The following is a 13,240-nucleotide window of genomic DNA, read 5'->3' on the forward strand; positions in this document are numbered from 1 at the left end:
TTCCTGAGCCAGCCTCCAAAGCTCTGAGGGTTAGCCAGGGAATTCAGTAGCAGGAGATACACGGGAGCTGAGGACCCAGCAGAGAAAGTACTTCTCCCAGACATACCAGGAGCCTCACTTCTGGGAGTGATTCACACCATAGAAGAATGTTTGGTTCTACAAAACACTGGCTCCTGTTGTTGTTGTTGTTGAAAAAAAAAAAAGCATCTGTTTATAGATCTTTAATTAGCAGCCTGGGGTACCAGACACAGAGTGAAGGTGTCCTACCCACTGAAGAGCCACCAGCAGTAGAGATAGACCTTGATGGGGAGGTAGCCACCCACCATTTAGGAAACAGTGTTCAATTTACAAAGATTTCTTTTATTCACAATTCCCTAGGAACACAATTATATAAAGGGGAATCTCTGCTGTGGGCTGAGACATTTAGACTTCATCATGTAGGCATTTGGGAACCATGGACAGTTTCTGAGCAAAAGAGTAATGTAGATAACAGAGATGCTTTAGAACAGTTGTTTCCAGCATGATGTGAAGGATATTCCAAAAGCCCCACTCAGGAGGGACCTAAACTCCTGTTCCCTCAGCTGGGACTGTCTCTGGTGAGTGGGGATGGTGGCTGGGCTAAAGATGACATTGCCCTCTCTTTTTTCTGTCTCTCTGTCTCTGTCTCTGACTCTCTCTCTCTCTCTCAGGCTCCACCATCCTGACTGAGCGAGGTGTGCCATCTCTCCCAAGTTCTCCAGCATCTTCACCCACTTCTCCTACTGGACTGTGTAGCCGCCTCTCCGACCCCCTGCTGAGTGCATGCAGCTCTGGACCCCCGGGCAGTTCTCTGAGTGGTGAGGATGACCTTCCTCTTTATTCCCTTCTCATTCCTATTACTTTCTCCTGGAGTAGAGGAAGAGGCAAGTCTGTTGAAATAGATCCAGCGATACTTTGTGTCTCCCCTGTATCTTTCAGGAAACCATGTTATAGTGCCCCATGTTATAGAGAGTGTTGAATCAGGGATCGGGATGGGTTCTAATATTGGCTCTGGGTGACCACAGACAGGGTCACCTCACCTTTCCAGATCTCCATTTCCCCATCTACTGGAATATGAGGGGCCTGCCTAGCTGGTTTTCAAGGTTCCTTCTTACTAAGTCCTGAGGAATCTTATGTCATGGCAGTTTTTCAGCCTGGCCTTCAGACCCTTGTCAGCAGCAGGAAATCTCTCATGAAAACTTCCCAGATGCTTTATTTATTATTCCCTCTTATTTCACAGAGGGAAACAGACAGACAGAGACAGAGAGAGAGATATGGAGGGAAAGAAAGAGAGAGAAAGATGAGAGACAGAGACAGAGAAAAAGAGAGAAATTGAGGCTCAGAAAGCTCTGACATTCCCTGAGGAGCCCACAGTAGCTCACTAGCAGAATTAGATAAGATTCCTCAGATTTCTCCGGCCACCCCGGGCTGGGACCCTCCTTGCTCTTACGCTTGCCTCTCTCTGCCTCCCACCTCCCTCCCCCCAGGCACAGCTCCCAACTCGCCCGTAAGCCTGCCGGAGTCCCCTCTGTCACCAGGCCCTGGGCCGGGGCAAGGGCCATGGAGTGACGAGTGCACCATCTGTTACGAGAACACGGTGGACACGGTCATCTACACCTGCGGTCACATGTGCCTGTGCTACTCCTGTGGCCTCCGCTTGAAGAAGACAGTTCACGCCTGCTGCCCCATCTGCCGGCGAGTCATCAAGGACATCATTAAGACCTACCGGAGTACCTAGATGGGGTGCCGCGCCCACTGCTCCCCCACCTGCCCATGGTGGGACTCTAGCCATCAGGAGGCCAACTCCATCCCCAGCAGAGGGCTAGCAAACAGGGCCCCTTTTTCTCTCTTTTTTGGAAGCTTGTTTTCCCTTCCTCCATTAAAAAAGCAAAGTAAAGGCTCCCTGGGGCTGTAGGGCATGTGGGGTAGAAGGGCAGCCCCTCCATGTAACCTCACTGGTAACTGTCTCTGGAATCCAGGAGAAGACAGGCCTGAGCTTGGACCTTGCTTCATGTTGGGGTGCCCTGACTGGGCGAAAGCCTGGGCCCCTGTCGGGTGATTTCTGGGAAAGGGGAGAGGCAGGGCAAATCCAGGGTCTGGAGGAACCTTGAATCTCCTCTTTACTCCCACCCTCACAAGCCATGTCTCACCAGGACTCAGGAGGAGTGTAATGGGAGCCAACTCCTCCCTCCCTGACCAGTCTGACCCCTGACAAAAAAGTCGCTCCTGTTTTCTCTTTTTCAGATTTTCTTTCCTCTCTTATCTCTGTACTGTTTTCTTCCTTTCTTGCCATCTCCTCACTCTTTTCCTCCTTCTCCTCCTCCTTCTCTTCTTTCTATTTCTCTATCTCTTGTCTCTTTCCTCTCTCTCTCTCTCTCTCTCTGTCTCTGTCTCTGACTGTCTCTCTCTCTCTCTCTTTCTGTCTCTCTCTCTCTGTTTCTCTCTCTCTCTGTTTCTCTCTCTCTCTGTCTCTGTCTGTCTGTCTCTGTCTGTCTCTCTGTCTGTCTGTCTCTGTTTCTCTCTCTCTCTCTCTCTCCCTCCCTCCCTCTCTCTCTCTCTCTCTCTCTCTCTCTCTCTCTCTCTCTCTCTCTCTCTCTCTCTCTCTCTCTCTCTCCCCCTCCCTCCCTCCCTCCCTCCCTTCCTCCCATCCTCCCTCCTCCCTTTCTCTCTAGCCTCTCTCTTCCCTCTCATACATAGATCATTCAGTGTTTGATTGAAGGATTTGGAGCTCCTTGGAAAGGAGCTTGCCCCGTCCATTTTCCTCTGTTCCACTATCAGCTAGAGGATAACTGAGAGTGAGTGAATGTGAGTTGAAGGTGGTCAGGAATTTCTGAGTTTAGACCCTCCTCCCACTCCCTAGCTATATGACCCAGGCACATCCTTTAAACATTTTTTGCCTCAGTTTACTTGTCTGTAAAATGAGGGAATTGGTCTCACTGGCCTTTGGGGTTCCTTCCAGCTTTAGAGGTCTGATCCTATGATCTACAGAGGGGTTCTCCAGATTTGATACCGCCTCTTTGACTTCTCAGAAGTGGGTTTGAGTGACTCCTGACTTATCTCAGGTCCCTGTGATCATGGGGAGAGTTCTTGCTTTACAGTTGGCCTCTTAAGACCCAAATCATCTCACCCTGACATCATTCCAGCCCCCTACCTAGGGGGAGGGAGAGGGCATGCTTCTCCCTTGGACATCCTCCTCCCATCATCTCAGTGCCAGGGAGCTGTTCATCCTGGAAGCTGTGGGGGACCTACAAAGAGGGGAATGTTAGTGACTCAGACCCCCCCCCAAATAGGCCCTTCTTGCCCAGCAGTCACTTCCAACATTGGCCATCTCCCCACCCTGGCCTGTAACCCCTCTCTTGCCTTATTTATTTTTAATTAATTTATCAGTGTCTACTAGGTGGAGTTGCTGTTCCTCAAACCTATTCCCTCCCTGCCTCATGACCTGGAGGACTAGCCTTAGGTGCCTAGGACATGTGCCAGGAGGAAGATTTTGGGTGATAAAGTTTCATTCCAGATGCTCCCCAATGGGGCTCAACTCATTCAGACTCAGTCATCCTCTCTCCCATCAAAGCCCAGTGGAATGCTTGCTTAGCCTCCGGGAAGGGGCAATGGAGAACCGACAGACTCTCTCTTAGACAGTTCCCTTCCATTTCCTGGTCTGGTGCTGGCTTGTAGTCCAAGGACATAAAGACAAGCCCTAATTCTGCCGCTAATTAGCTGTGTAGACTTAGTTAATTAGCCTCTCTGGGTCTCAGTTTACTCATCTGTAAAATGAGAGAGGTGGACAAAATGATCTTTTCCAGTTCTTTATAATTCCAAACTGATGGAAGAGAGCCAGGGACAGAGCAAGGAAGGTTTGTTTGGGAAAATGTATTGCTCTTCTGAGGTAGGAGGGGGAGGGTAATTGAGCCTTCCCCTCCTCATCCTCTTCTCCCCCAAAAGAGTGGAAGGCAAAAAAGGAGTCCTGAACATTGATGAAATAAGCTTTCCAATTGAGAGGAAGTGTAGATGCTTAAAAGCTTTGGCTGTCTGCTCATTCTCTGTTTTTCCTCCTAGGGTTAGAGGTTCAGAGCTCTCTTTTGGGGAGCTATCTGTCTGTGCTTTGAGATGGGTGCATTGCCAGAGGTTCCAGAGAAAATGATGTCTTTTGCATTTGTTTCAAGCCACAATCATCTCACCCAAAATCTATCCCTCACACTGACTGGGCTTCAGGATCTCAGGGATATTAGGGGGTCTGGAGCTACTGAATAGGGCCTGCTCTTCTCTGCGTTCACTGGGATGAGTCTTTCCCACCCGTTAGGATCAGCAACTGCTTTTGTCTGACTCTTTGCTGCATCCCTATCTGCCCATATCCAGTCTTGATCAACCTGTGCTGCTGAGAGCAGGGAGAACATGAGGGGAAAGTGTCATCTTTGCCCTGGACCAGAAAATCCAGATTCTCTTTTTTTTTCTCTGTCCCCAACTCCCTCTGTGAGCCTCAGCAAACCGTTTTTTCCCCACAGTGTATATCAGTTTTCTCTAAACTGGGGGGGGACAGTATCTAAAGCTCCTTCTGGTTCTGAAATTTGATTGAGCTTAGTTCTAAATTGGCGGGGGTGAAGTAGGATTGGAGATGGGAGTGGTAGTGATGAGAGAAGTCCTTTCTCTGGCATGTCTGGAGGCACAGACTCCCTAGGGTGATCCCTTTGAATAACCCCCTTGAGATCCCAAATTTAGGAAGCATCTTTAGGGAGGTGGGGACAGAGACCCTATTCTGGTCAAGGATCATGTTCTCATGGTATGCTGGGAATAAAGGAAGAATTGGAAGAAGGGAGAAGAGAAGGCACCTACCTTATTCTATTTCATTTCTTTCTGATGCTGTGCTCTGTTAGATGCCACCTCCATTGTGTCCTCTGGGTCACCCTGATTGTGAATAAAGGTGATTTAGCTATCCAACTGCTCAGCTGACCGATTCTGCTCTTCTGTCACTGTGGGGTGAATGCTGTCAGTCAACAAGAATCTATTAAGCACTTACCCTGTGCCAAGCTCTGTGCTAAGTTCTAAGTTGGGAAAATCCAATTCAACAAGCATTAATCTTTCCTATGTGTCTCCTGGCATAGTGCAGCTAGAAGGAAGAGTGGATGGAGTGTCAGACTTACTGACTCATATATCAGCTGTATGTGTATCCCCTACACAAATCTCTCAACCTTTCAGCCTAGATTTCCTCATCTATAAAATGGAGACAATAGTATCTATCATAGGGTTGCTATAAGGATCAAATGAGATAACATGTAAAATTCTTTATGATCCTTAAAGTGTTAGATGCATGCTAACTACCAATTAGGATAGATATAGGGTAGGAAGATGGTTCAAGTCTTGCCTCTGACTCATTTTAGCTGTATGGTCATGGGCAAGTCACTGGGTATAACTTTTGGTATACCCAGGCAAAACTTTTTTAACTAAGAAGGGAGTTGCCTATCTTCATTAGTGGATGGACTTTTTTTTCCCTCAAATGTATTTTATTTTCCCAAATACATGCAAAGATAAGTTTTCAATATTCACCTTTGCAAAATCTGATGTTCCAAATTTCTCTCTCTCCTCCCCTATCCCCCATCCCAAATAGCAAGCAATCTGATATATTAAACATGTGCAATTCTTCTAAACATATTTCCTTATTGATTATGATGTGCAAGAAAAATATCAAAAAAGAAAAAAAAGTGAAAATACTATATTTTGATCCACATTCAGTCATGGAGGGACTTTTCTATGCTAGGAACTCGTTATTCAGAGGAAACCACAGATCTGAATACCTCGCTCATAAATCCCCTACCTACAATGTGCTAGACACAGAAGACTGAAATAAAAAATAGTTCCTGTCCTCAAGGAGTTTACATTCTACAACATGTGAGTGTGTATATATGCATGCCTAGCCAGAGACTGGTATGGGGGTGAAAGCATCATCGGTGGACACAAGAAGCCTGCAAAACCAGCCCTAGTGATGCGTTATGGCTTGGCGACTACTGGGAGGCAGAGGTACAAGAGGGTAACTGAATTGCCCTTGGGTCAGAGCTCACAATCCCTGCTCTGCCTATGGAATTGTGGGGATTGTGGGGGATCAATCAGGGATGGTGTCTGAGAAAGAGCAGTGAAAGCTTCGAAGACAGCTATATCATGAGATAATCATTGTAAAGCACTTTGCACCAGGCTTGGCACAGAGTAAGTACTATATTAATGTTATTATGTATCATAATGTCTCTGAGAAGGATGAGGAAAAGGTGGGGAAGGAAGTTCTAGTAAAGTCATATGTCCACAATCTGTTTTACAAGTATTTATTTACTGACCTCCTCTGCCATTTGCCTCAATCCTGAGAGATGCTGGGATGGAAGGCTATGAGATAAGTGATGGTAGGAGAAATCACCTGTTTCTGACTTGAAGTCCAAGAGAGATGGTTTAGTGAGGAGAGATGACTAGCTCCTTGTGTGTATAATGAGGGTTGGGTGGGTGGAGAAAACTGCCCCCCTCAAAATGGTCATTGAAGGACAGATTCCTGGAGGATTTGGTTAAAAGGGGCAGAGCTTCCAGGTCCATTTTGGCTATTTGTGGAGGGGGGGAAGGGTAGCGCACAACCTGTAGCCTTTAGAGTGTTCTTGGAATAGATTCAGTGGGATCTCTTATCACGGAGAAGCCAGACGCACAATCAGGGAAGTGGTCTCTCTTAAATGGCAAATGGACAGGGTTATGTCTGAAATCTTCAATATTATGTGAGGTTAGATGGTACCACCTAGAGGCCAAGGGAGGAAATAACAGGATGAAGAAATAATCAAGTCCTTTCCTTGGGAGATCTGGCATCAGAAGGTCCTAGACCATCCTCTTGGACTGTCCAGCAGGGCAGCTGATCCATCTTAGTTATCCCAGGCCATTCAATCATCCATCCTGAGCCTTAGCTTCCGGCAGGCTTGTGATCCTCGGCCTGGTGGACAGAGAGACCCCTAAGATAGTATGGAGGTGGGGGCAGAAGAAGCCTGTAAAGGTCCTTTGTTTGCTCTTGTTTGCTTAGAGAAATTTCTGGGCCAAAGGATCAGGGACCCATGAGGTAGGTTCTGATTTCCAAGGCCAGTTGCTTTTCATTAGAAATAGTATTGGTTTGGAAATTAAAGACAGGGATTGAAATTCTGTCTCTAATGACTACTAGCTGTATGACGTTAGCTAGTCAATCGAGGAGATGTACTCTGTGGCTTTTGGAGCCCCTTCCAGCCCTTGATCTATAATCTCGGGTTTGGAGACAAGGAAGATTAGAATCATAAAATTTTAGAGTTGGACCTAGTCCAATAAGAATCAATGCTATCATGGCCAACAAGAATTCGAGCTTTTATTGGAAGATCTCCCCTGAAAAGAAGTCAAAAATACCTCAGACAGCCCATTTCACCTTGGGATATCTCTCAGCATTAAAAATTTTTTCATGAAGCAAGACTAAATTTTCCTGATCCCACACATTGCTCCAGCCTGTTTCTTCCCACTGGGGCCAAGCTTAGTAAGTTTGTTCCTTTTTACAGGTGATAAGATTGGGGGAAGTATAAAGCCCTGTTTCTGACCCAAAGATGTTCAGGAGAAATGTATTAGTAGGGAGAAGATAATTGCCTCCATGTGGGTATTTTTATGGAGAGAAGATGATGACGGATATGGGTAGCCCTCAATTATTTGGGTTCCAGTATTCCCCTATTGGTCTTCTCCAGATTAAACGTGCACAGTTCTTCCAAAGACCCTTATTTATGTGACATGACATCAAAGCCCCTGGACCATCTTATTGACTCTTCTATGGACTCTCTCCAGCTTTTCAATTTTCTTCCTAGAATATATAACTCAAAATGGAGCATAATACTCCCTCTAGGAACAATTGGACCAGGTACATAGAATACACTCCTTACTCTTGGGCATTATGTCTCTTTCAATGTCATCTTTAATATGGAGGTAGGGTGGAGAGGGGTTGGTTGCCTCAATGAACTTATGGTCCACTAAAACCTCTACGTCTTTTCCCTATAAACTGCTATTTAGCCACATCTTCCCCATCTTATAAAGCTAATTTTTTGAGCCAAGTAAATTTAATGCCCAGTCCATAGTAGGTACTTATTGATTATTGAGTTTGATGGCATATAGTAGATGCGTATTGACTATTGAAGTTGGCTCAACGTCTCTGAACCTATCTTGTGTGTTATCCAACATATTAGCGAGGCTTCCTAGCTTTGTGTCATCTACCAACTTGATAAGCATGCCATTTATGCCTAAGTCTGATAAAAAGTGCTAAAGAAATTCTTATGAAACTTCTAAAAGCAGTTCCACAGATCTGTAGACTAGATGGTGCAATGGACCTTGATAAATAAAAGTTCAAAAATGACCTCAGACACTAGTTATTTAACTTTTGCTTGCTTCAGTTTCTTCAGCTGCAAAATGGGAATAATAATAGCACCTACCTCACAGGATTGTTGTAATAAGTATTTGTAAAGTGCTTCGTACAGTACCTGGAACATGTTATAGGTACTTAATAGCCCTTTAGCTCTTGCCACTTAACTAGTTCTGAACCTACCTCACCAACTATCATCTAGCTTAGTGGTTCTCAAACTTTTGTTCTCAGTATCTTTATACTATTAAAAATTATTGAATGTATGTCCAAAAGTTTTTGTTTATGTGGATTATATTTGTAGATATTCACCATATTAGAAATAAAAACTAATTTTTAATTTGTAGATCCTCTGAAAGGGTTTCAGAGACCCCTAGGATTCTCTGGGCCATACTTTGAGAACTCTCACTGATCTAGTCCAATTTCTTAAACTTTTTCCATTTGCAAACCCATTTCCCCTGAGAAATTTTTACACAACACTGTACAAAGGTATATAAATCAAGTATTTACTGATACTAAATCACAATTTTGTGACCCCCCCACATTCAGTTACACAATCTTTTATGGGGTTTCAACTCATAGTTTAAGAAGCTTTGAGCTAGCCTACATTTCTCTATCTTGTTCATAAAAATAACATGAGGCTTTTCCAAGTTGTTAGTTAAAATCTAGTTAAACTATACTTGTATCGTTCCCTTGATTTACCCTTCTAGTCACATTATTCAATAATGGAAACAAGGGATGATTTGGTCTGACTCCTGATGACCACTGCCTCTTTTTTCTAGATGTTTGCTAATCATTCCTTTAATATTAAATTCTAGATTCCCTGCCCACTCTCAGCTCCCTGCCTCTTTTCCAAATAAAAAATCCAGCCTACTTTCTCTATTTTGAAGATTGAGACAAATATGCCCTAGTTCTTCTGTACCTGGTGATTTGGGCAGAGGCAGAAGTAGCCAGTCCACTAACATGTCTACTAGTGTGCTAAAGTAGCTAACAGCTAGGTCACTACTATAGAGTTCTGGACCCGGAGTCAGGAACAGAACTCATCTTGCTGAGTTTCAATCTGGCCTTAGACACTTACTAGTGTTGTGACCCAGGGTAAGGAACTTTATTCTGTTTGACTCAGTTTCCTAATCTGTAAAATGATCTAGAAATCCAGTATCTCTGCCAAGAAAATCTCAAAATAGGTCACAAAGAGTGTTATAGAATTGAAAACGAGAGTGTGCCAGATGGAGTGCTAAGTGCTACATACATATTTGATCCCAACTTGTCTCAAGGATCAACTTTTATTAGCCATTTTTGTTCTGCCACTTTTGAGTTCTTGACTGTGTGGGGGGAAAAAAGTAAGCAAAATAGATTTGTCTTCGCTTGTTGTCCATTATTCCTATCCCTCCAAAAAAGATTTTGAGTGGAACCTGTGATTTCATGACTGTGGGGAGTTTTTGGTGAGCAATTATTGTTATCAGGGCAAGTTGTCAACTTTTCTGCAAGTCTTCAGAGTTGCCAGGGACTTTAAAAGTTGACTTGCCCCACAATTCCCACAGCTGGTATGTGGCAAAAGTGGGGCTAATTCCCTCTGGCATTTAGGTCAGTCGTCTTGTTGGTCATTTCAGTCTTGACTGCTTCGTTGTGACCCCATTTGGGGTTTTCTTGGCAAAGATACTAGTGTGTTTGCCATTTCCTTCTCCAGCTCATTTTACAGATAAGGAGAGGTAACTGTTAAGACAGAAAAAGTTACTGTTACTGAGGTAATATGAGTAAGTGACTTGCTCAGAGTAACACAACTGGTAAATATCTGAGGCTGGATTTGAACTCAGGAAGACAAGTCTGAATCCAAGCCAGCCATTCTATCCACTGTGCTATCTAGCCTCTCCTCCCCTCTCCCATCCCCCAGCCCCCAGGTCTGCTATCTATCTATCACTAACACTGGACTAGGAATCAGAATGACATGACTTCAAAGCTTGTTTCAGATGTATATAATAACCCTGGCAGGTTATTTAACTGCTCTAGAATCTTACCTTTCTCATTTGTAAAACAATTGGATTAAATGATCTCTCAAGCTCCCATATAGGCCTAAATCCTATTATGATCCTATGACTTTCTTCTCTAATACAGTTTTAAAAATCATACATGCACCTCTCCTCTCCCAGTTGTTCTTAACTTTAACTTAACTAGCGCTACTGACACTGTTCTTAAAAGATGTATAGACTATTGTGAAGTCCAGGTTAGCACAGTGAATGCCTTAGAATAGGCGGAGTCAGGATAAGCAAAAGTCCTTGGTCTTTATTCTTGGTCTTTAGGGGGAGAAGTGAAGGGAATGGAAACAAACTCTCCACGACCTCCCTTCTCTTCACCCACCACAAAAGTGACTCCAGCTTGTCTTACTTCACCCCCTAATCCCTCCTACAATTATCTGTATACACCAAAAGATGGAGCCAGCACAGAACAGTGAGAAGGGCCATTTTCCAAGCATATGCTAATAGAGTATTGTCCAAACGGTAATTAGCCTTAAGTGCTTGGTTGTCTGATTCCAGTGCACCTACTCAGAGTTTCAGCCCTTTATAGACTATCATTTCCCATTGCCTTTCTTTGCTTCTAACTCTCCAAACCTTTTAAAAAAATCTTTTGGTTAATGAGTTCCCTTTATATTCAAATAGATTTAGACAACTTCCCTCCTTGAGGTTCCTATCATTTCTATCCAGCAGAATCAGATCTACAATGAAAGTTCTATTCAATTTCTCCATCTTTTGAAAGATGAAGTTATCATTAAGACAAATTAAGAAATCATTAGCTGCTCTGTTTTGGACATTGAAAGTTTCCATAGAAATACTGCAAAAGGAGGAGATTGGACTAGATGGTCTCTGACATCCCTTTGAGATTTCAATCTATGATCCTGTGTCCAAGTACTTGAAATCCATGATCGCTGCTTAATGGGGACCAGGCTGACAATCTGTTTCTCAAAATCTACATTGATTTTTCTGTACTCTGTAGTATTCTCTGAAGAAATGTCATTTCTGTTTTGGCTTCTTTTGATCTTCCCTTTAATGCTCTCCACCTCTAATGCTTCCTTCCCTGATATGGCTTTGGGATTTACTCACATAATTATGTATCCTTAATAAACAATGCTGATCTGTTTTGCCCACTCTCCCTACTCTTCTTTTTATACCCTTTCTTTTTTTAATATATCCTATTCCTTTAGAATTAGGTCATATAGTCTCACCCAGAACAGTCTTGGTGGCCAAATTTCCCTTCTTGTATTAGCTTTTCTACCTTATTTGTTATCTTTGCATGTGTATAAACATACAAGATCATGACTTTTCGTCTTGATCCTTTCTTGAATTGTGTCTCCTTTGAATGAATATTGAACGAGCAGCTCTTCTTCCACTGTAATTACGCTTTATGGTTACCTACTGTGATGTGTAGTTTTTTTTTCCTCCCCATTCCTTTTCAGTTGAAGGTTTTTGTTTTGTTTTGTTTTGTTTTTGAAAAAAATAGACTTGAAAGATTCTAAGTACACACAGTTTTATTATTCTTTGTTAAATGCACCCTTTCAGATGTTTGGTGCTATCTATAGTTTTAGTCATGGTTCAGAAATCCAAATTTCACCCATCTTCCTAACCAGTTGTTTACTTTTTGCCATCTCTTCTAAAAACCCTTGCATCCTATCAATAACAGCGATAAAAACCCCACTTGTGTCTCTAAAATCTTCAGTTTGTTACCTGCAGCTTTGTAATTTTTTAACAATTCTTTTTAAAATTTTCTTATAGCCACATCTATAAGCACCTGTGAGAGTTACTAAGAGAATGTAGTAGTCATCTTGTTTAAAGAGTCTTTGGAAGTTCTTAGTTATTTCTGTTAGTACTATTCAACTGAGTATTCTCACTGCTCATCTCTTCTGTCTCTCAATTTGATGGCATTATTCCATAGAGGCCTACCTTCTTTCTAGCACGGATTAGCTCCCTAATCTTCAGGAAGAACCTTGAATGTTTTATTTTACCTCCAAGTATTTGGTTGTCCTTCTTTCCCCCTTTCTCCTCTCTCTTCTACTCTTCAACCTCCTGAAAAAGGTCCAGATTCTCTATTTTTTAAAAATTCTTATTAAAAGCTCTCTTCATTTTTTTTAAAAGGAATACCATTTAATCTCCTCGAGAATCTGAAAACAGATTATATTGCTTAAATCTCTTTAATCCCTTGAACTGCTTGCTAGGAGGGAGATTAATCTGTACTTTGAGCATAAATTATTTGGTTCTGGTAAAAAACAAACATCACACACTCTACACTGGTTGCTCCAAAATTCTCCTTGCTTTCCACACTTGTTAAAGTGGGTTTCCAAGACTTTTGCTATTGTGCCTAACATATCTTGGAGAACTTCTATGGCACATTGTTTGTGGAGAATTTTAGGTGTGGAATTATTATTATTGTTCTAAGTGTGGTAGCACCTTCTCTAAGTGTGACTTTTTCTTGTGTTTACTAACTTCTTCCTACAATGTCTTACTAAACATCCTCCTATAACACCTTCCTTCTACAATGTCTTACTTTGTCCTACAGTCTTACCAATTTCCTCCTACTACGTTTTACTTCCTTGTACATCTTACCTTTTCTTACAACATATTACTAACTTCTTCCTCCTTAAAACTTTTTTCTTCAGGATCTTCTGCTTGCCCTCCTTCAGTTCAACCCAACCTATTCATTCTCACTTCCATCTTTTATTATCATTTTATAACTTTTCAGGTTTTAATTTTCCCTCTCCAGATTCTATAGCCGATCTCCATAATTGGTAACTGCATCCCTCCATTAAGTGAGGAGCAGCCAAATCATGGAATCAGGTCTAGCTTGACCATCTTTAGTGGT

General features: G+C 42.8%; 1 protein-coding gene across 4 annotated transcripts in view; it reads left to right on the forward strand.

The window, feature by feature from the left end:
- Nucleotides 1–1,920, forward strand: part of NEURL1 (neuralized E3 ubiquitin protein ligase 1) — a 93,962-nt gene extending 92,042 nt beyond the window's left edge. For all 4 annotated transcript variants that reach the window (XR_012487045.1, XM_074295498.1, XM_074295496.1 and 1 more), the window contains 2 exons: nucleotides 690–836; nucleotides 1,506–1,920. Coding sequence is in view for 3 of the 4 variants with exons in the window: in XM_074295498.1 (XP_074151599.1) it covers nucleotides 690–836; nucleotides 1,506–1,756 (398 nt within the window). In the remaining variant the exon portion in view is untranslated. The remainder of the gene's footprint in view (nucleotides 1–689; nucleotides 837–1,505) is intronic.
- Nucleotides 1,921–13,240: the final 11,320 nt, after the last annotated feature.

This window comes from Sminthopsis crassicaudata, chromosome 2 (genome assembly GCF_048593235.1).
Source record: "Sminthopsis crassicaudata isolate SCR6 chromosome 2, ASM4859323v1, whole genome shotgun sequence".
NCBI lineage: Eukaryota > Metazoa > Chordata > Mammalia > Dasyuromorphia > Dasyuridae > Sminthopsis > Sminthopsis crassicaudata.